At 44.5% G+C, this 23375-nt stretch overlaps 1 protein-coding gene across 2 annotated transcripts; it reads right to left on the reverse strand.

Annotated features, from left to right (window-relative positions):
* Positions 1–6983: 6983 nt before the first annotated feature.
* On the reverse strand, positions 6984–15312 carry slc6a1a (solute carrier family 6 member 1a). 2 transcript variants are annotated; one of them, XM_028992797.1, is made up of 15 exons: positions 15141–15312; positions 13808–14155; positions 13595–13726; positions 13421–13521; positions 13232–13341; positions 13006–13138; positions 12524–12658; positions 12339–12442; positions 12073–12197; positions 11869–11981; positions 11308–11439; positions 11103–11205; positions 10883–10983; positions 8901–9068; positions 6984–8686 (listed from the first exon to the last, which is right to left on the reverse strand). In XM_028992797.1, the coding sequence occupies exons 2-15, from the start codon at positions 14019–14021 to the stop codon at positions 8579–8581; spliced, it is 1779 nt and encodes a 592-aa protein (XP_028848630.1). In that variant the 5' UTR covers positions 14022–14155; positions 15141–15312; the 3' UTR covers positions 6984–8578. The 2 variants fall into 2 exon arrangements, with proteins under 2 accessions (XP_028848630.1, XP_028848629.1); XM_028992796.1 differs by lacking the exon at positions 15141–15312 and adding an exon at positions 14382–14721.
* Positions 15313–23375: the final 8063 nt, after the last annotated feature.

The following is a 23375-nucleotide window of genomic DNA, read 5'->3' on the forward strand; positions in this document are numbered from 1 at the left end:
TTAACATGTCCTCCTATTAAAGGTGTCATTTCCACAGCCGGTGCGGGTCACAGCAGAGCGGCCTGGGGTGCAATTCGCCAGTATTGGGACCGGCTCGGCATTTGTGCGCGTAGGTGCCGGTAAAGGCTGACCCGATGAGGCGTTTGTCCCGGCTACGCTGGAGCTTCATTCTTCCTGTCATCACTACTGCTGGCAAGGGCATAACCCCGGCGAACAAAGAGGAGACAACGCGGTCATTCCGAATAACAGTCCCCCCTCGAACAGAAGCCGAGGCTGTCAGCACGTCTCAGCATCAGGAGACATTTCACCACCACCCAGGCTGCATCTCCTTCTCTGGTTTTTGGCCAAAATAAACAGATAAACTAAGCGTGCGTGCTGGATTAACAGTCGGACAGGACAATATTTTAATGGAATGTGATATAAACATATGAAGGATGCCATTAGTGCCAATCTCTGATTGGTGGTGCTTGAGCTTGATACCCTCCCACCACATCTACATTCATCCCAAGGTGCATCATTACCGTCTGTGCGGATTCACGCCCGGAACCCGACGGGTTCGAGTTGACCGCGGTTCCGTCTTAGGCCAGATGTGGGCCCTGGCTGACTGAACAGCCTTAATAAGTGAAGTGACCCAACGGCAAGCTGAGCAGCCATGTTTCTCCTCTCACTTCCTCGCCCGGCCCTCCTTTTTCCCGTCTCTCGTTCCTCTTGGCAGTCACACATTCAGGCATGTGTGCTAACAACGTTACATAATCTCCCCATTCACTCAGCTCCTCATCAAAAAAAGCGCAACACACACACACACACACACACACACACACAGAAAATGTACATCCCTTCCTGTCTGTCTGTCAGGTGTTTATATCCTTTCCTTTTTTCTGCAGACTACTAGCCGTAAAAATATTTCTCCGTTCAAGAATTCAAGACACGGTCAGAAATAGCCAGCGCCTGTCCAGGGGACAGTGAGGATTGAAATAATGAGCTTGTGTTGTAAAACTATCCCCCTGCAGCCCTGACTTTCGGAACGTGGAGGAAACAAAAAATACATATTTCCACTCCAGCGATTTGCTCCATCGTGAAGCCGGGAACGGGAAACCTGCAGCGCAGTGAAGCAGGGGATGGTGGGACTGTGGAACCAGAAAGTGGTGCTCGGTACACCATGCATGAACCATGCAAGGAGTCCGCTTGTTTCATTGATTTATGTTGTTTGTCTTGTTCCTCTGAGGCATGGAGGGACGGGAGACGCCGGCGTTGTCGTGTCTCGGCGAGTCCACAGCGCGCGAGAGGACATCTGGACAGACCAGGAGAATGCGAACAGTTTGTGGAGGTCACCGAGGTCCATGGGCTGTGACACTTATCTCACCTGACAATGTCTGTTTTCAGGTCCAGCTGTGACCTGACCATCCACAGCAGCCTGCTGGCCAATACGAGTCACTCTCTCTCTCTCTCTCTCTCTATCTCTCTCTCTCTCTCTCTCTCTCTCTCTCTCTGTATGTGTGTTTGAGCTCTGTTCACCACTGTTTCCTGTTTTGTCCCTCCCTCCACAGCCAATTTTAGATCAGTCACGGACAAGTGACGATTAAATTAATGTGAAATGGAGACTAAATCTTAACACACATGCATAGGTTCAGTTCAGCACGTTCAATTTTCATTACAATCACACACAGAACACGTCAAATAAATACGACAAAGTAATGATATGCATGTACAGAATCTACAGATTGCAGTTACTTGTGGAAGCTGTATGATGTCATTATAATCTTCATCACCACTACTCAGCATCTCCTTTCAGAAAGTGCTGCAGGGCCAGCACGTCACTGCTTCAGTCCAGTCCCAGTTAACCACGGGCCTGTCGCACAGCCTGACAAGAACGCAGGCGTGGCCTGCAGAACCGTGTGTGTTGCCGCCGTGGGTTGGGGGCTGGATATTAATGATTCCATGTTGGCATATTTATATCCATTAACTTTAAAAAGGACCGTTTTTTTACAGTTCCTATGTAAGCAGATGAAGGTGAAGGTTGCGTGAGCAAGGATGTTTTTTTTTATTATTATTATTATGTTGTGACGTCCGAAAGTGTCATGTCCATTTTGTTAAACCAGTATCTGCGTTTTTCACCTGCCTCTAGGTGAGTAATGAAGCACAGACAAGCCCCTGGGACTGGTGGATCAAGCGTTGATATGCCCCGACAGAACCGACACTGCTCATTTAGGATGGGCTGGCACATTTGCACAGAGGGGTGAAAAAATGTGTCCCAAGTCACGGTTGAACTCAAGGACTTCTGTTCCATACAAATGACTTTTGTAGAACTTCAGTTTTCAGTTCAAACATGGAAAACAGTCGAGATTAAAATGGAATTACATACAACAACGGCTGTTTTTGATGCAACGTTCATAATTGAAAGATAATTTAAGTCAGAAATGAGTTATTTCAAGTTAATTATAAAATAATATTATTCGTGTAGCTTTGTGTCTCCTGTGGTTTTTTGGACGTGTTTTGGTATGCTTCTTGGAAATTTCCATTCAGTTTATTCATTGACAAAATGTTGTAATGCGTCACGCTGTCTGAAGGTATCTGAGATGTGAACGGAACACCATGTAGAGAGTGAACGATGTGGAATAATCCACCGGAGGGGTGTCAGCAGTGATGTTGGAAAGAGGATCATTGGTTTTCTCACATCCGTCAGCACCGGTGTGCCAATTGTCCTGGCTCCTGCGGTGATGGGGATATCCTGTGGCTCTGAGACATGGAGGTTGTTGGAGGGCTCAGCCCAGTTGAGGAAATGGTGCTGTTACGTCCTGGTGTCGTCGGCTCTGTTACGTTGCTGTGGTGGGAGGGGCGTCCTAAATACCAGCTCCGCCTACCGCTGACTGATTGGATGCTGAACACGTTTTAAGGAGACCTCAGACTGCGTTTGAGAGGTCTGCTAGAGATCCTGCCCTGTCGTTTGGTTGTTTTGTAGTTTGCTTAGGCTGCGTTCTGTAGAATTTGTTGCCTGTGTGATCGTTGTCCCCTAATACCTCCCTCGCTTTGTTAGGCCTCTGTATGGCCTCTGTGCTTATTCGTGGTGTATGTCTCTTTGCTTACTAGTATGTAGCTTCGCTGTAAATAAATGCACTCTTGTACTGTTTGTTAGCCTTCGTGTGTCTCATTACCCCTTTCCCAAACCCGTCCTGGTTGCGTTCCTCTCCACCCCTAGACCCGGACGTGACAGGGCCTGCACTGGAGCACTGGTTGAAGGTATATTTCTGCAATTAACAACATAGTTGATGTGCAAGCAATCTCTTGAACATCACTTTCATGTGGTGAACATGTTCTTCAGTACGAGAATAGGTGTGCATACATGCATCGGTGCAGTAATTTTACATTTATGGCCTGAAGATTCAAGATTTTTTATACATGATTCTTTGTCACAAACACAATACAGATGAATGGCTTGATCTTCAAAACATGGAAAGTGGTGTGAATGTGATGAAGTGGACCCAGTAGCTTGAGATAAACTGCCGTGGGACCAATGTATAATTGTTTTTGTTGGCCTGTCTTAATTTTGTTTTATTCTAGTCTTTGCATCAAGCTATTATTTTAGTTTTTATTAGTCTTAGTCACGTCCAGACTCATTTTAGTCTAGTCAAGTATCAGTCAACTGTAAGTCTGAGCAGTCTTATTTAGTCAGCTTAATGACTAAAATAGTAATTATCCATGATTTTAGTCTAGTTTTAGTCAATGAGACCTGAAGACATTTCAGTCTAGTATTAGAATGTCCAAACAAAATAAATTTTCTCTAAAATGGTAACATTTCTATCCAATCTGGCTTTACGTCCACAGATCCTTTTGCGTCCTTTCAGAGGACCAAGAACAGTTATTTTCTGAAACAAGTCCTAAAGTGAATGTGTCTTTTCCATGTGGATGGTAAAGCGGCTTTTTTAGTGTCCCGTGGCTGGATCTTCTTGCATGACGAAGTGGCAAGGGGGGCACTGTGTCCTGTCCCGTTAAATCAAACTTTTAGCAGTTGAGAAAGAAAACAGTAGATTACCCACAAACTGAATATGGACAAGATTTACTACAGGAAAGGACCGGGAAAAATCGCACATCCACCTAAAATATATCCTGCCTAGAACCGGCCCTGCTGACCGAGCAACAAAGGAGTTAAGTGAAGTGACGGTGCACACAACGAAATGTGTCCTCTGCTTTTAACCTTCACCCTTGGTGAGCAGTGGGCCCGGGGAGCAGGGTGTGGGGGCGGTGCTTTGCTTAGTGGCACCTCAGTGGCACCTTGGAACCTGCAACCTTCTGATCAAGGGGCCGCTTCCTTAACCGCTAGGCCACCAGAGACCCGCCGCTGACAGTAGTGGCTACGTAAAAAGCATTACAAGGTTCTGGGGAGGGCTAGCCAGTCTCCAGACCTCAATCCAGTAGAGAATCTGTGCCCAGCGACAGTACCCAAGCATCCCAGCTCTTAAGAAGATCTGCATGGAAGGATGGGCCAAAATACCAGCTACAGAGTATGACACCTCGTGAAAAGTACCGAGGTGAACATTTTCTTTAAAAATCATACAATGTGATTTCCTGGATTTCGTTTACATTCTGTCATAGTTGAAGTGTACCTATGATGAAAATTACAGACCTCTCTCATCTTTTTAAGTGGGACGACAATCGGTGGCTGCCAAATACTTTTTGCCCCACTATAGTTGGCAGAATCAGTTCAAAGATGAATGATTGAGGCAGGAATGAATGGCAATAGTCCAGCCCTGAGACCAAAACTTACTGGCAATGTCCTAAACTCTGTCTTGCTTTCTTGGCTTATTATATGATTAGTCCAGGACAAGTCCTCAAGGGTGTGAACATCAGGTCACCCTCTCCACTGTAGTCCTGCTAATGTTGAGGGGAAAGTAAGGTCACTGCTGTCTGCTGTCTCCTGCTTGGTCTTGCTCATACCATGATGACAGGTTCTCCACCTCCTCTGTGTCTTATCGTTGTTGTCTGTCTGTGAGGAAGTTGAACACAAAGGCCCTCAGATTGGTGAACAGTCTGTGTGGCACTGCAGTGTAGTGTAGTCAATGAACAGCAATCTCACATATTTCCCATGTTTCTGAGGGAGGAGTGCAGGATGTTCTCTTCATGACTTCTGAAGTGGCTGGTAATCCTTCAGACATGAGACTACAGCGGAGAAGACTTTTCTCAGCTGGTCAGTACAGCAGCGCAACAGCTAACAAAGCTAACCGCTACTTCTGCAATCTCATCGATGTGTCTGTGCAAGACTGGAACATGTCCCACTCTATGTCGTCGGGCACATGTTGGAGAATGCCTTCTTATTGGGTGGACCAACACTTCGGTTCCTTTTGTAACTGAAGCTTAGTGACGAAACATTTCTTTATCTTACGGAATAAGGAAAATAGCAGGATGTCTGACCTGCAGCGTGACCTTGTAGCCCGTCTTGCACAGCGTGCAGCAATGTTGAGTAATGTTCAGCATGGCTTGTGTGAGGTTCGCCACATGTCTGGGTGTGTCTGGGTGTCGGTGCCGAATCGCACCAGGCACAGTCTGTAGTTCAGACTAGAGCTGTCAGATCGGGTTGGGTTCGGTCTTAATTTCTACCATTTTAGTTGGGTTGAGCTTGCACCATAAATGATCGATCAGCAAACACGAACTTACAGTCTATAGTACTTATTTGTATGTAAATTGAATTGTAACTCAAAATCTACAGAAAGCGAATGAGAATTGCTGGTCACTTTGGATAAAAGCTTCTGCTAAGTAAAGTAACGTAAAGTACATTTCTTCCAGTGATTGGCAAAACTGTTTCGCGTGGTTGTTTTTGGCTAAATTTGTTTTGTTACATTGCTCACATCGGTCCCAAAATCCCAGTTAAGATTGACTACTTACAGCATGCTTGGGGTTCTTCTGTTGGGACCTGGCTTCAGTACTCCCAAGTTGCACAATAGTTGACACAGGCTTAAGATTCTTCTTCTCCCTTGTAAAACTTTGCATGGTCATACTCCAGTATATTTTAATAACCCACTAACCTACCATAACCTACCATGATTCCATTGTTCTTTGGGCGAAGACTTACTTGCTGTCCACCCTGTACGCAAAGTCACTGCCGGAAACAGAGCATTTGCTTATAGAGCCCCAAATCTTTGGAACATCCTTCCAAGGAAATGTGTTGAAGGGCAACTGAATGAGTATAAACGAGGATTTAGTTCCTCATTCATGGTTTACTCTTCCATATGCTCCGGTGCTTCTTCCCTGTTTTTGGAGCAGGATTTGCATGCAGCTTTTGACCCAAGTAGTAATCTATCATGACTCTTCAGTAAGCCCTTGGCATGGCAGTGAGATGTGATAAGCTATGACAATTAGGAAGACAGGGTAGAGAACACTAATGGTCAGTGGGGACATGTCATTAATAAATGGAAATCTACTTTTTACTCTAGTCAAACGTGTTGCTCTAATAAGATATTAGAGTGTTGAGTATAACCCCTAATTTCATAGCTAATAACAGATTCTAGAGATTCTAGACAGATTGAGATTCTAGACTGTGCATATTAATGTGAATTGTATTAGTCCCTTCTACATAATGCAAAAATACATAATGAAGATTTCTGTATTGATACAATGAACGAGTCGTTTCCTCTTTTTAATTCTTGAACTGTCGTGTTCTGTCATCTTCACTGAAAAGCATCACGGATCACCAGTTTTACTCTGCCAGTGCCCTCTCCCCTGGCCACACCATGGGCATATTTCTCTTTTTAAAAATAGCTTCTTCACCAAGTGTGCTAAGAAATGCTAAACACCAAGCTCTGTCCTCTATTTTCGTTCTCCAGTCTCTTTGCTGGAAGCGTGTACTCTGTCATCCTGTAATGGAAAGAACTGAAAGGCTTTCTGACAGTAAGTGTAGAAGATTATGTAAACATGACTCTTGTGATGTTTTTTAACATTTTATACATTTCTAAAAAGTTTTTTTTTTAAGGAAATATCACCAGGAGGCAGACAAGCGTTATGTAGAATCTTTATTTTTATATTTTTGCTTTTGTATAACATGACAATCGTGCTTTATCATATGACACCATTTAAATACATAATCTTGTATATATTATGTTATAGGCAGTGAAACAGTTAAAAATATACAAAACAAAATTATTTCATACTAGACATAGGTTCTATCTGTATATTTCTCAACATCTTTATAATCATTGCCACTTTGTATAGCTCTGTAAGATATGTGCTTGGGTTTCTGAGATCAAAATATTATTGCAGAAAACAGCAATTCCTTTAAAAGTTTCGTACATTGAGACAGTAACTTCCAATCTAGTACAGACATTCACAGTTACATGTTTTACACAGTACAGGTTTACAACAAAGTTCCAGAGGAAACTGCGGTGAAGTCATTTTGTACAAAATTCACAGGACATGTAACCATCGTCACGTATTGTGTAGGTGTGCAGATCATCTGAGTAAACACACTCCTTGCGACTTAAATGCTCATTGTCGTCGTGTAGCTGCCACAGAAACTCACATTGTCCAAACACGCTACGGGATTTGTCAGTCTAATTAAAGCTTTGTGCTTTTACCACTACGTGCGGCGAGAAAACAGCAGCCCAGTTGTTAGGTGTAGGTACGTTTTGCGGCGCACGGACACGCTCACGCTATGCAGCTCTTGATTGGCCGATCGTGGCTTAAGGCCTCGACTTCTTTTAGCAATGCTACTGTCACGAGATATATTTTCACAGGTCTTCCTGAGGGGACATGCCGAAGTAAACAGGACTGACTCGTTGGCATTTGTTGATAGTCATCTACTAGTTTTAAAAATCTCACCCTGTGTTCGTATATATATATATTGTTTGGGTTTTTTTTATTTTTTATTTTTTTAGCTTACAATGTGCTTTTCAAACTAAATCTGCATGGCATAGATATGTTTTTGCTTCTGTCTAACATTTGGTCCTTGATCACAACACTTAATAGTACAAAACATCCTAAAAAGTAATCTAAAAATGTTTCAGTCGTGTACAAGCATTTTTTTTTCTGTAAAGGAAAAGAAAACAGTAACAGTCGTTCAAAAATATTTAAATGACATACTGGGTCACCCAAGGGCTTTTGTCAGTTAAAATCATTTGTACTTTTGTACACTGAACAACAATTGCCTGAATGCAAGGACTAGGCATAGAAGTGTTCTAATAGACTGCTGTGGCTGGACTAGAGAAGAGCTGTTTTGGTCCAATTTTAAAAAATGTTGCCTTTCCCCCAACTGTGCAGTCTGTAGACGGCACTCTACAAAATCTAGCAAGTGCATTCGCATGCTTTGAGTTCCTGGTCACAGTATTAACATGTTTGGGTGTGATGGAATGAATGACTGAATGAATGGAGAAATGGAATGATTATAGCTCTGGGTTGACTTGACAGTGTTTTTGCATTGGAAATGCATGACCATTGTGCGTCGGCACGGATGGGCAGGTGTTACGAATGCAAAAACACTTACAGTTACAACTGTGTGTTGATCACGTATTGCCCCTGGAGGTAGGTGAAGCTCTTCTAAACATGGAAGTCTTTCAAAGCATCCATCTTCCATTCCATTCTTTTCTCATAGTTTTTAGACGTTTGCTTCTTCATTGGCTGGGTTGACGTTGTCTGGCTGCTGCTCGGGTCCGTTCTCCTGGGCCTTGACCACAGCTGGGGGTTGAAGCATTATTCTGATCCTCTGAAAGAAGCACATAAAAAAACAGAAGCCTCAGGCACAGGTAAGATGTCTCTGTGTATATAATCACTTCATTTGTTATCCTGATTGCAGAATTCTTGTTAAAGGAACTATTAAGCTATGACATGAATGACATTCATAATATCTACAACATTTAATGTCCATTTCAGTAACAAACGGTATCATGTTGACAGTTTCATCATGCTTCATTCCTCACCTCCTTATATGTCCCCTTTAACGTGAGAAACATGTATAACATGTATCCTGGTATGAGGATCATAGAGGACAGTGCCATGAGCCAGCCCACACCCTGTCCCCAAGCTGGAAACACGTAGTTGTTCATGGTGAGGGGAACCATCTGAACGGCGCTGAAGAGAAATACTCCCTGAGAGGAACAAATTGGAGGCCATGTTAGATCAGCGGTGTGACCCTTCCTCACCAATGGTGTTATTTTTTGGGATAAAATGTGACCTTTGTCTGAGTCAAGGGTTTTGACAAATATAATGTGCCTATGATCTTTCATTTCTTTTTTGAGAACCGTCATAAACAACACAAAAGTCAGGTCTCAGAATACCTGGAGGGTTTTTTAAAAATTAGTTTGGAGGTGTGGACCAGAGCTACTTTGACAGATAAAACAAAAAGAGTGTTCAAATAATAAAAAATAATAAAAAAACTTTAGATCTTAACCAATCTACAGTAAAGAAAACAGTCTATAACAGTGGGCGCCCAGTCAAAATGACCCAAGAGCTCAGTGAAGACTCATCAACGAGGGCGACAATCGAAGATTTGAAGGCATCATTGAAACTGCCTAATGTCTGTATTCATGAGCCTACAGTAATGTAAAACACTGAACAAGGGTTAAGCGGCTGTTTAACTAAAAAGAACATTGCTGTAAGCCTGAAGTTTGCAGAAAGGCCACACTGACCATCCACAGCAGTATTTTCCTCCTGAATGATGTGCAGGTCTGATTCATAGATACAGGAAGGGCCTGCTTGAGGGGGGAGGTGTGTCAACCAGTTATTAATTCCAAGGATTCACATACTTTTTCCACTAGAAATATGAGGTGTTCATGGTTGTTCTCAATAGACACGAAAGATCAGACTTTCATCAGGCATTTTATTTGTCACTACCCATGACTCGATTCGATTTTATGACAAATAAATGCAATTCAAAATGGTTTACATACTAAACATAATTAAACATGGACAATCATGTATGTGGGGTTTTTAATGTCCAGCACAGTGATGCTGATACTGATGCTGTTTAATTAGTCCTCTTCAAATGCTAGCTGCATTATATACATGTTCACATTGATTACTGATTCTTAAAATATCTGAATAGCAAATTCTTGCTGTCTTAGTGCTTTTAACATGGATTTGCTGTGCTGTGATTAAACTACTTCTCAGCTTCGTCTCCTTAATTATTACTCCTTATTATTGCTTGTGTACAATATTTGCTTATGCAATCCTTTCATCCTCTCTCTGTATTTACTTTATTTTGCTTTCAGAGTAGCATAATGTTTACTTACTAGGAGTATACGCTTTTTCATATGTGTTCATATATATTCTACTTATTGCATTATAGTTCTATTGTTCTGTTATTGCTCCAAACGCTGTCCCATTATATTTGTATAAAATTATATTACGTCCCTATGCTGTTAAGCCTTTTGTTTCAGTGGTTGTCTGAGGTCAATGGGTTTGTGTGTGTACTTGTGTCCTTTGTCCCTTTTAGGCTGACTGAGGGGAGAAGCCACCTAGGAAGGAGCCAAGGCCACCTCGTCACCTCTGACCTATATAAGGAAGCCTGCCCTACAGACATTGTCTGAGTGCCCTGGAGGAGTGTGGAGAGTAAAGTGTCGTTGGAAGACTGTGAAGAAGGAGTTGTAGTAGACTTTCTGTCGTTATTGTGAGCCCTTCCTAGTAGTGTACACCGCTCCTACTTTTGTGTTGGAGAATATTGGTTATTGTCTGTGTTATATGTAGCACGGTTGTGTGGGGATGTTATGTCATATCGCTTATTCACTGTAAATGAACACACTATATTTGCACCCTCAGTTGTATGTGTGTTTGGTTCCCAGGTTCCCCACTTCCTCTTGAAGTGTCATATGTCCCTTAACCCATAGACGTCTTTTCAGCACTTCAAATCTCAGGACCACTAAATGTGTTATTAATGCATTAATTACATGGAATGTGTACTCACGGCCACAATGAGAGGGGTGAAGAAAACCCAGCACAGTTTCCACCATATACACGGTTTGTAGCCAATCATCTCTTGGATGTTGTCATAAAACTTATTCACACCTGCGGCACACAAGAAAAATGATAAATTTACATCCGACCAACATAAGTGTCTGTGCAGATGTATCAGACAGGTAAGGTCGACATGAAGAAAACCTACAGCATGACGCAATAACACCCACCATAGCACCAGGATATGGAGATGCACTCGAAGAAGACCAGAAACAACAGACACATTCCACTGGCAGAGTAATAGTCGAAGAGCTTGAAGACATACAGGCCACCCTACCAAACCAGAAAGTGAAACATCAGATCCTTCTCCTGCTGGAGACATCTTCACGTCTGTGTCAACATGTACGTTGCTGTCATGCAGATCTGCTGATGTACCTGTGTGATGTTGGACAGGCCAATCGCATACGACACAACGCAGACGACGGCGATGAAAATCTCTCTGCGATTCCTCAGCAACCTGGGAAACTCGTCCACCAGAGCGGTGATGAAGCCCTCCACTGTGCAGAACTGCCACGGTAAACAGAGGGTTCTGGTTTATCTCTAACACCATCTTCAGGCAACTAATGATGCGGCGATGCAGAAAGGATCACATACTGGGACGGCACTGGCCAATTTTCAGTCAAATATAACCACATTCCATATGCGTATGGAGAATATGTATATTTCAGAATAACAAGACTTTTACAAGGTAATAGATCCATAATCTGTAATTGTATGATGAATAAAATCATGTCTTGGCAGACATTCTGAATTTTTTTGCCATGCTTGTTTGAGTGGAGCATGAAAAAAGGAGATGATTTGAGGCTTATCAGGGTTATTCGTTTTCTGACCAGTAGGGGCGCCTTGTAATCATGCAGAAGGAGGGAAATAAGCAGCGTATTTATTTCCATGCGTTTCTAGGTCAGATCTTGAATATGTAATTGGGCACATCCTCACCTGACTGTCAATTCCGAGCATCAGCAGCATGGAGAAGAACAAGATGGCCCACAGTGGTGAGACAGGTAGCTGCGTCACAGCTTCCGGATAGGCCAGGAAAGCCAGTCCGGGACCTGCAAGACGACATGTCGTCAGGGGTCTCGCCTCCAGATGCGTTAAAACTGCTGTAAGTCTCCCTGTGTACAGCTCATGAGGTTTAATTACCAGACGCTGCCACGTCAGCGATCGGTCTCTTTGTCACATTGGCCATGAAACCCACAATAGAGAAGATGACAAATCCAGCAAACATGCTGGTAAAGGAATTGATGCAGCAGACAATAATGGAATCTCTGCAGGGAGAATAAAAAAAAGCGCCTCACTAGCAGGATATGCTTAAAATCAACACATTCATTCATTGGATTATATTGTGTATATTATGAAATGATATGTATGCATTGCTGAAATGTTGGTTTTATCTCAGGTTGATGTACCTGTAAACGTTATTATGGAAAGGATTGTAGCTGCCGAGAGCTATCAGAGACCCCAGACCCAGGCCATATGAGAAGAAAATCTGGGTTGCTGCGTCCAGCCAGACCTACAAAACCAACACAGACTTGTAAAACGTTCTAAAAAAAAAGAAAGCATATAGAATTTTTCCTTATTAAATTAAAATCACCTCTGATTCTTTAAGTTTCTCGAAATCTGGTGTGACATAGAAGAGAATTCCCTCTTTGGCCCCCGGGAGCGTGATGCCACGGATGAAGAGGATGAAGAGCATGACGTACGGGTACGTGGCTGAAAAGTACACAACCTGCAAACCCATAACTCACATTAGACAGCACATACGCGAGGAGCAACACATTTCTGTACTGATTAACATTCCATATGCTAGTTCTGTCAGAGGGAAAAAAGCTAGAACGTGAGAGCAAGACATGAAAAATTAAATGGCGTGAAATGTCCTCAGATGTCCCATTATCTAAACTGTGATTGGATAACAAGAGATCCCCTATAAATCTCAGGAAGGCTTGCAGGTGGCGGAAGGATCACCTTGAGATTGTCTCTGGGTCTCATGAATGATGCATTAAGTAATAGACGATGGATTAATATTGCATAACCACCACAGTTTGCACCAACGTCTGGAAACAGGCCTTTCCGTACCTTTCCAGTCCAGCTCACGCCTTTCCAAATGCAAAAGTAGACAAGAACCCAGGCGATGGCCAGTGTTATGGCCAGCGGCACTCGTATCTGGCCTGGTTTTTCCAAGCCGTCGGTCAGCTCGTGCACGTTACGTCTGGAATAAGTGGATGGGCATCAAAACGTGAATAAAAACTGTACCAATCTACAGCGTCAGAAATATTCCATTCCGCAAATGTTACGCTCATACTCCCAAAACTCAACAACAGCGCTGGTGAGGTTGGACGTGTCGGGAATGCTGTGGTTTGTGTAGCACTTCTCGGTATTCCACGGATTGTTACAGCTTTGCCACGGAAGATCCTGCAGAGGAGAGAGAGAGAGAGAGAGCGTTGGGAACGTTCCGCACGCCCGGTCAGGAATGGCGAAGCGGGTGGCTCACCGAGGTGAAGGAGTTGTAAAGGTAGTACAGGGCCCAGGATATGATCACAATGTAGTAAATGTTGAGCCAGAAGGAGAGCACGGCCGCGGCCAGGCCCACACCTGCAACGGGAAGGAGAGTTTGGCGCTGGGAACATCTGCCGGAAGACGATTGTGCCGCGTTCGGGCTCTGTACCTTTGAACATCGGCGCCAGTTTCCACACTCCCAGTCCTCCGATGGAGGTGTACTGGCCCAGAGAGCATTCCAGCAGGAACAAAGGGACTCCGGCAAAAATGAGGGTCAAAAAATAGGGGATCAGGAAGGCTCCTGTACAAACACAGCAACAACAAAGTCATTCAGACTCTTATGACGACCCGTTTTTTACTTTTCTTTATTTCGTCCCCGCACCTCCGCCGTTTTTCCCGCACAGGTAAGGAAACCTCCAGACGTTGCCGAGTCCGATGGCGTAGCCCACGCAGGACAGCAGGAAGTCGAACCTGCCCCCCCACGTCTCGCGGTCGGGGACGTCCTTCTTCTTCTGCTCCGCCGCCGCCGACGACGACACTTCGTTCAGCTCCGTCGCCGCCTGTCCGTCCGAGGGCTTGGCGCCGTTTGTCGCCATGTCTCGGGGCTTGGCGGGGGTCCTGGCGGCCGGACGCGAGATTTCAGCACCGGTCCACGCAGACAGCAGCTTCGCGGCTTTTTGTCGGCGGGGCTTCAGGCGACTGTGACGGGTCCGCTGCTGCTGGCGGCGACCTGCGACAGGGGGACACAGACGTCCCTGCTTTTACACGCGGCGTCAGCAGGCCGGCGACACTTCGCGCGTTACGAACGAAATTCAACTTTATTCTTTTATCGAAATTTCAATTAAGCAAATAAAAAAATAATCGAACCGACGACCGTCGGGACTCCAGCTGCGCAAATAAAGCAACTTCGAGCGGGAAACCGCGCGCGGTTCCGACACGCCGCCACGTCCACTCACCCCGGCTCTCTTCTCCCCGTCACTGCCGCGAGGTATCCGTGGGCTCCCCCCGAACTTGTAAACTTCCAGCGTTGCGTGGGACATAAACGGCGCTGCGGGGAGGCTCCCGGGGACGCGGAGCTGTCCGGAGACGCGCGGTGCTGCGGCGGGTGCGAGGCTCCCGACATCAACCGGCGGGAACGCGGCGCGCGGCGACCGTTCGCGACGTCAATGTCATGTGAAAGTCGACCCCCCTCCCACTCCGCCGCCCAACCAGCGAAGACCCCCCCAAAAAACCACGCACGTGCGTGGACGTCCAGCTCACGCACCACCGGGCGGCCGTGGACGTTCGTGGGCGCTTTTTATGGGGTGGGGGGGTTGTGGGACCCTGGCTCGTGCGCCGTGATGCAAGGGGGTGTAATATGGAACACCGGCATCGTACCAATCAAAGGTTCTCACCGATGATGAGATTTGTTCCAAAAATGATACACCAAACATATGATGTTATTACAGCCACACCAAGAACCTCAATCAGAATCGAAATTGCAGTAGAATTAGTTAAAACGGTTCTTCTCGTCGTGAAGACGGCGTTGAGGCTTCATCAGGGTCATGGCGATCGCCTACAGTGAGAAATCGTCTTTTCCACGTCTCATGTTGGCCCCTGGTGCAAACTTCAAATGGCAGCAGATGGTGGAAGCAATGAGGGGTGAACGAAGCTAGTAATGCTGCTACATGCAACTTAGCGTTTAAATTCCCATCTGGATATGAGTGTGAGGGCACCTGCTCTGGGAATGGTGATGCGTGTGGGTCGGGCAGCCCAGTCAAACTCTCAACTTCAGGCTGGTTTACACGGCTTCATTCCTCCAGCTGCTGCAGCATCAGCACGAGAAGCCCATCAGACTCTCTTCTTCTCTCATCCTGCTCTCTTCCTCTCTCATCCTGCTCTCTTCCTCTCTCATCCTGCTCTCTTCCTCTCTCATCCTGCTCTCTTCCTGCTCTCTTCCTCCTGCTCTCTTCCTCTCTCATCCTTCTCTCTTCCTCTCTCATCAAACTCTCTTCCTCTCTCATCAGACTCTCTTCTTCTCTCATCCTGCTCTCTTCCTTTCTCATCCTGCTCTCTTCCTCTCTCACTCTCTCATTCTGCTCACTTCCTCTCTCATCCTGCTCTCTACCTCTCTCATCCTGCTCTTTTCCTCTCTCATCCTGCTCTCTTCCTCTCGCTTCCTGCTCTCTTCCTCACTCATCCTGCTCTCTTCCTCTCTCATCAGACTCTCTTCCTCTCTCATCCTGCTCTCTTCCTCTCTCATCAGACTCTCTTCCTCTCTCCCTCTCTCATCCTGCTCATCCTGCTCTCCCCCTCTCATCAGACTCTCTTCATCTCTCATCCTGCTCTCTTCCTCTCTCATCCTGCTCTCTTCCTCTCTCATCCTGCTCTCTTCATCTCTCATCCTGCTCTCTTCCTCTCTCATCCTTCTCTCTTCCTGTCTCATCAAACTCTCTTCCTCTCTCATCAGACTCTCTTCTTCTCTCATTCTGCTCACTTCCTCTCTCATCCTGCTCTCTTCCTCTCTCACTCTCTCATTCTGCTCACTTCCTCTCTCATCCTGCTCTCTTCCTCTCTCATCCTGCTCTCTTCCTCTCTCATCCTGCTCTTTTCCTCTCCCATCCTGTTCTCTTCCTCTCTCATCCTGCTCTCTTCCTCTCTCATCCTGCTCTCTTCCTCTCTCATCCTGCTCTCCTCTTCTCTCATCCTGCTCTCTTCCTCTCTCATCCTGCCTTCTTCCTCTCTCATCCTGCTCTCTTCTTCTCTCATCCTGCTTTCTTCCTCTCTCATCCTGCTCTCTTCCTCTCTCATCAGACTCTCGTCCTCTCTCATCCTGCTGTCTTCATCTCTCATCCTGCTCTCTTCCTCTCTCATCCTGCTCTCTTCCTCTCTCATCCTGCCTCTCTTCCTCTCTCATCCTGCTCTCTTCCTCTCTCATCCTGCTCTCTTCCTCACTCATCCTGCTCTCTTCCTCTCACTTCCTGCTCTCTTCCTCACTCATCCTGCTCTCTTTCTCTTCCTCTCTCATCAGACTCTCTTCCTCTCTCATCCTGCTCTCATCCTCTCTCATCCTGCTCTCTTCCTCTCTCATCCTGTTCTCTTCATCTCTCATCCTGCTCTTTTCCTCTCTCATCCTGCTCTCTTCCTCTCTCATCCTGTTCTCTTCATCTCTCATCCTGCTCTTTTCCTCTCTCATCCTGCTCTCTTCCTCTCTCATCAGACTCTCTTCCTCACTCATCCTGCTCTCTTCCTCTCGCTTCCTGCTCTCTTCCTCACTCATCCTGCTCTCTTTCTCTTCCTCTCTCATCAGACTCTCTTCCTCTCTCATCCTGCTCTCATCCTCTCTCATCCTGCTCTCTTCCTCTCTCATCCTGTTCTCTTCATCTCTCATCCTGCTCTCTTCATCTCTCATCCTGCTCTCTTCCTCTCTCATCAAACACTCTTCCTCTCTCGTCCTGCTCTCTTCCTCTCTCATCAGACTCGTCCTGCTCTCTTCCTCTCTCATCCTGCTCTCTTCATCTCTCATTAGACTCTCTTCCTCTCTCATCCTGCTCTCATCCTCTCTCATCCTGTTCCCTTCCACAGCCAGGAAATCTACAGCAAACGATTTAAAAATATAAATATATAAACAAACTATTTTGGCAGAGACATTCATCTCGGCAGGTACAGTAGCTGAAAGAAATTTCCCCATTCATAAAAACGGTTATGTAACTGACAGTTTATTAAGACATCAGAGGACATGATTCCAGTGTCTAATACATATAATATAATCAATTTAATAAACGTACATAACAGATCAGATACTGGACTGTAGGTCAACATAGCAAGGTATCTGATGCTTTTCATGTTCCTTCATTGTTCCTCTCGAAGCCTTTAAAAGTCTTGATGAGGTCACAAATTGACTGATTAGCATTATGATCATTCATAAATATGCTAAGTATGAGCCAGCTGCATAATTCTTGTTTGTCAGTCTGGGGATTATAAAGGGAGGTAATTCACTAGTGTTGATAAAGTATATAGAGAGTGTTGATTTAGCCTGATTATCCTATGGGATATTTCTGATATATTCTCACAATTTACAGTAATTGACAATGGAGACATGGCCATTTAGGGAAATTCATCTACAAAAATGATCATTTATATATACACACACACACACACACACACACACACACACATATATATATATATATATATATATTTTTTTTTTTTTTTTCATATCTTCTACTAAAACTATCCATTTTTTGTCCTGCACTGATCCTCATTTCTTGGCCTTAATTTCATTGTTAATGCAATATGCAAAGCCCATCTGCTTTAGAAAGATCCATGGATTTTCCTTTCCTTCCTTCACGTTGTGCACCACAGATCTATGTCTCCATTTCTCCACCAGTACAAAAACACAGACCAAAAAGACCTGATCAGAATTCATTTGTACCGGTGGACAATGGGAATGTATACAGTACGTGCACTGTAATCGAAAACGTATACCCCATATAACCCAGTGTGGAGCCTCAAAATCGGTTCAAAATTTGTGCAACCGTTGCTAGGCAACAGCATAATCGGTCTCAGGCTCCCTTTTCTTATATTGCAACGTCTTGTGGGATTGTTCTGTCGCATCCATTAAAAATGTTCAATTAAATTTTCACAGAAATTTTTTAGATTATGTTTCAGAAGCTTCGATAAAATCTATCATCTAATATAATTGTGTGTGTGTGTGTGTGTGTGTGTGTGTGTGTGTAGCACCATGGTTAAATTACAAGTCAGGTGATTGTAACCTCACCTACAATCACTACAGATCAGTGTTCATTTATAATGTTACTGACAGGGATGTGATATCACAACCTTCAAAAAAGGCTTCCAGAAATGATTTTAAAACCAGAAAGGAGGTGTCGGTTGTTGCGGGGATAATTGCTAAATATTAGATGTCCCAGCCAATAACCTGCACTCTCTGACAAATTTAGCTGAAAGCGTACAGTCCCTCATTGCCACTCTGTCTGACCAATCTCCTGCACTCACTGGCATCACTATGGAAACTGACTTCTGCCACGCAGCCTTGTCTAAAGCAGACACGCAAGTTGCGTAGCAAATATTTGGTGAGCAGCCTTCCTTCTGTGTTTACCCCGACAACTCAAGTAATGCACAGTGACTGGGCACTAAACGTGAAATTATGGTATGCAGCGCTCCTGGAAACGCAGGTGTAGCGCAGCCATGTCGTGCACGGCATGTTTGTTGTAGTGCAGGGGAAGCAGTGAAAAGAAATGTCTTCACCTTGTGACATTGTTACCAAATTATTTTAATGCCCTGAAAAAATTTTGAATCACTACTCCCATCTCCCCATCGGAGGCAAACAAAGAAATATGTGTGGCTCCTGACCGCTCCTCCAGTGCGTATTTCTGCAAGTGCATGCTAAACGACACCTTTTTTTTTTTATATCCCTGCCTGCCCGCCTCTGGCTAAACTGTGAGAAAATATTCGTCATGGTTTTAAAGGGTTTATCAGCTTCAAAGCTGGGAGAGGCTGGTTCTCCAGTCCATCACCCAGACCATACAATCCTCCCAGCCCCAAAAAGAATGGGCTGAAGCGTGTGGACAAGTTTCACAGCTAAGCCCCCAATTCAGGGCTTTTACATAAGGCTTGCAGAGGCACATTTACATGTGGGGTTGACGTCACATCTAATCCCTTCCCCCCAAAGCCCAACGTCTCCTCTGGGTGGGAATAATAGTTAATCATGGCTGTTTGTTAACTCTTGTAAATATGGCTGGATGCTGTGGTTGTGCACTACGCTTTAAAATGTCCACTCTGGTTAGCAGATATATTTTTCAGAGTGCTAGATTCATTTATAGAATTACAACAACTCTCCCCCAGTCGTCATGCGATGGTAATTTGTGGCAATATGTCATTTATGCATTAGGACAGTGTCCTGACTTACCATCTAAAACGAAGAGGAAAAACACACATCAAGAAGGAGAAAAAAAAAAAAAAACTCTCCCCGTCCTTGTTGCTGTCACCCGAAATCTTTTCATAAAAGTGCCACAAGCATGCCTTGCATTTAAATTAAATGGATGAGTAGAAGCGGAGCCCGGAGAATGGCCAGCAGTTCTTTCCGGCGTCAGATGATGCTTAATTAAGAATTCTTCGGCGATTAGACGCTTGGAATTCAGCCAAATGTCTATCAGCAGTTGGAGCCGATTGACTAATCAGCTGTCTCATTGCGCCGGCACACCGTCATCTGGCCTTTCAGAAATACACGTTCTTCAAAGCAAGTTGCTTGCATGCTGGTACCCTTGTCGGCCCATTGGGTTCTTTAGCGTAAATGCTAAAAATAGATACATGAGCACAAGGATAAAATAAAGCAGCAATAAATCAGAATTTGCTGGCATGATCGGCGCTTCGAAGGCTGTGGATGTTACTCACTGAATGATGCTCACTGTGCCAGATTCGATTTTGCATCTAAACCTTTGCGGTGTTTGAGTAAACATGCAGCCTGACATGGGGAGTAAGTCCAAATGGGTAACACAAGAAAATAACCTAGAGCAATGGCTCACACATCCTGTTGGAGATCTCCAGGAAATAATGTAAGTTGAAGATGTGACCTTTCACATACATTATAGCCAATATTCATGTAATCATATAGCTGTGGTTATCATGGTAGTACATGGTAGTACATGCCAGGGATGAGGCACAAGGAACAATGTGTTTATCAAGTAAAACAAGCATGGAGGCCAATCAGAACAGATAACTGTTGAACGAAAGCAGACAAGACAAACATATGGTGCCACCTGGTGGGCAAGGGGCATCAGGATGTTGCAGAATCCACTCCAGTGCACCAGTCTGGGAGGAGGATGCAGTAAAACCTTGTGAAACCAGTCATTGTGTCACTAGAGTCCTCTCTTCTTGCCTCCACTCAGGAGACTGGTTCCCCAGCCCCTTGCACAGCCTCTCCTCTGGCATGGGGTTGTGAACCTGCCATCCTGGATATTGGACCCACTCTCTTCTTCATGGTGGTAGTAGCCTAGTGGGTAACACAGTAGCCTATGAACCAGACTCAGGTTTAAATCCCACTTACTACCATTGTGTCCCTGAGCAAGACACTTAACCCTAAGTTGCTCCAGGGGGGACTGTCCCTGTAACTACTGATTGTAAGTCGCTCTGGATAAGGACGTCTGATAAATGCTGTAAATATAAATGGTCCACCCTTTTGCCCCCATGGCAGGGGCATTAGGGACTGGAGAACTGCACCAGAGACCTACTCTCCTGTAGGGAGACAGGAACGGGAAGAGAGAAAGCGGCGGGCAGACACAGAGAAAGAGGTCCTCTGGTGCTGGAACCAGAAGAACAAATGAAGGCGGGTTCAGGTGAAGACTGGAGTTTAAACTGGCATCTCTGCTGAGAATGACAGGCAGACTGGGCCAGACAATGAGGTGCAGAAACTGTCAGTGAAAACCAACCCAGTAACTTGGTGTCAGTATTGGAGACAGCTTGTGTGCGCTGGCCGAGGCATTGGGTGCCGTCTATAAAGTGGGAAACGCCCTTGGGGCAACACTGGTACTGCATTGTGGTGGCCGGGTGCTGTTCGGTGCACACTAGTGCAGTGAGTGTCAGTGAGTGCAGAAAATCATGGGAACGCTGGTGAAGTACATGGCTGTTGCTGTTCGTGGTGAAATTTCTGATACCTTCTGCAGAATTCCCAGCATATCATGGAGAAGGTCAGCTCAGAGGACCTCATCTTCCTCAAGTTCCCACTCATCTCAGGTAGTCCTGAAACCACTCATCATTGTCTGAGACTGGCTGGCTTAGTAGGATAGTGTAGTGAGCTCCGGGTTGGACGATAAATCCGGAGAGGGGTGTTGCTGGGATATACGAGAGTTTGGACTTGTCATCCTGATTTCCAGCGAGGTTCTCAAAGAGAGAGTGGGGAGGACATTACAACCTTATGAAAAACCAACAATGAAAAACAGCACTGTGTTCAGCAATTGCAGGTGGAATGTCTGCTTTGGAGGGTGCAGTGAGCTTGTGAAGCAATGTATAAATTGAGAAACCTGTTTCAAGAAATATCAGTACTGATGATCCATATTAACAATATCCATCCAATTTCATGACAAAATGCCTACTAATATATACAGGTTACTCCAGACCATGATCCACCAGTTAGCTGTGTGACCATCTGACAACATGAGACTCTCCTGGCACAAGCTACTTTAGGTATACCCTCTCCTTTTTTTTATATCAAGTGTTTTATATCTAAAGCTAGCTAGTAAGTGTGAAAAGCTCTTCTCTTCCTGTCTTAAATAATGTAATGTATAGTTAATTTATAGAGTTAATGATGACATAACAAAAGTAGAAATTATTTGTGTAGTAATTTAACATATTGTTTGTGTATGCTCTCTGCTGAACCTCAGCATTGCAAATCTCTTGAGGCAAGATTTTGAATATCTATGTTCGCAGATAGTGGGTATGTTTGATGTAAAAATGAATGATCATGCAGTCTTTTTTAAGTGGAGCAAAACATAATTTAGTTGTTGGTAAAGGCATCAGGAAACATTGACCTTTTGTTGATTCCTGCAGGCCATGTTGTGAGTCATGAGGTCCGGATATTTACTGTGTCTCATCAGCGGCCTTGTCAAATTTCAGCACACTCCACTGAATCGTTAGGCCTTGGGCACATCTTCAGTCCCACAGAAGAAGTCATAGGTGATTTCATTCTCATGTTTTTCAGCATGCAATATCAAAAAGAAGTCCAACTGTGTTTAAATGTGTGAATTTATCTGTGAATATATCAAAATTGGCATTACTGAGCCTATGCTTACTACACCACCCGCCTAACATTGAGGACATCTCACTTTTGCCACCAAAACAACCCTGAGCCATTGAGGCACGGACTCCACTAAACCTCTGAGGGTATGCTGTGGTATCAGTGCCTTAGATGGATGTCTTGTAAGTACTGGTGCTCTCATGGTTCAGAAAAGTTTTTTTTTTCCAACTCATTAGACGGAAGCTTGGTTAGAGTGTGACTGTTCCTGTAACTACTGATTGTAAGTCACTCTGAATAAATTCAATAAAAGGCAGTGGCCACAACCTGAAGTACCAGAGCATGTACACATATGTCCAGGCTGAGCAGTAATCCAGGGGGTTTTGTTACTGGGAGACAGTGAGGCAGCCAGTGAGGAGAGATTCAGTAGAAGGATTCCAGACCTCACCATTGGACAACCAGAAGGCAACAGTGCAGTGAACCTCTTGAATATCGGATGGTGTACGTTAAACCACAGATCAGCACCACAGAGACTATCCAGTAAATACATTTTAAAAAGCATCACTGGTGAAAGAGGACGGCCAAGACCAACGTAGAACGCTCAGAGTGCCGAAACATCAACAGGGAGGTAATCAAGGCTGATACATGCTACTCAACACTGAACTCCCACTGAGTCACAAGTGGGCAAATAAATCACTGGCTGACATCTAAAGCTCATCATGCTGGTGCTTCTCTGTTGCTATCTGACAGAAGTGCAGCCTCCAGCAGTTTCTTTAGTCCTTTCTTTAATTCTCTCCATGTACAATGACATGCAAGTCATGTTGATGCATTCAAGATATAGATGCTAAAAAAAAAAAACACAAAAGAGTTTTGATTTTAGCAAAATGATTGTGTCAAAGGAAGGACTTTAGATTTGTGAAATTTCATGAAGGAGTATTGAAACCTTGCATATTTCCTTTCCATATTTTTAAGACATGCATGGGATGAATAGATGTCTGCAGTAATACAACACAAACCAACAGTCACCTAAAACATATTCTTATTAGAATTATAACTGATAAGTCAGTTTGACTTTGTCCCATCAGTGTTGTGCAATAAAAAAGTAAATGTTAACCCATGTTTACCCATGTTTATGACTTATTGTCAACTGGTATGGTGGCAGGTAGTGAAGACCTGCATATGAATGAAATGTGTGCTTGGGTGTTCTGGCAACAGACTCCAA

The sequence above is a fragment of the Denticeps clupeoides genome, chromosome 10 (genome assembly GCF_900700375.1).
Source record: "Denticeps clupeoides chromosome 10, fDenClu1.1, whole genome shotgun sequence".
Taxonomy (NCBI): Eukaryota; Metazoa; Chordata; class Actinopteri; order Clupeiformes; family Denticipitidae; genus Denticeps; species Denticeps clupeoides.

What these genes read in the sequence shown, in the direction of transcription:
- slc6a1a (XM_028992797.1), bottom strand. Translation starts at nt 14,021, where the DNA reads ATGGCGACAAACGGCGCCAAGCCCTCGGACGGACAGGCGGCGACGGAG. An exon ending in GCCTGTCCAACATCACACAG is followed by an intron (nt 11,206 to 11,307) that starts GTACATCAGCAG and finishes CTGGTTTGGTAG; the next exon opens with GGTGGCCTGTATGTCTTCAA. An exon ending in CTCCATATCCTGGTGCTATG is followed by an intron (nt 10,984 to 11,102) that starts GTGGGTGTTATT and finishes TGTGTGCCGCAG; the next exon opens with GTGTGAATAAGTTTTATGAC.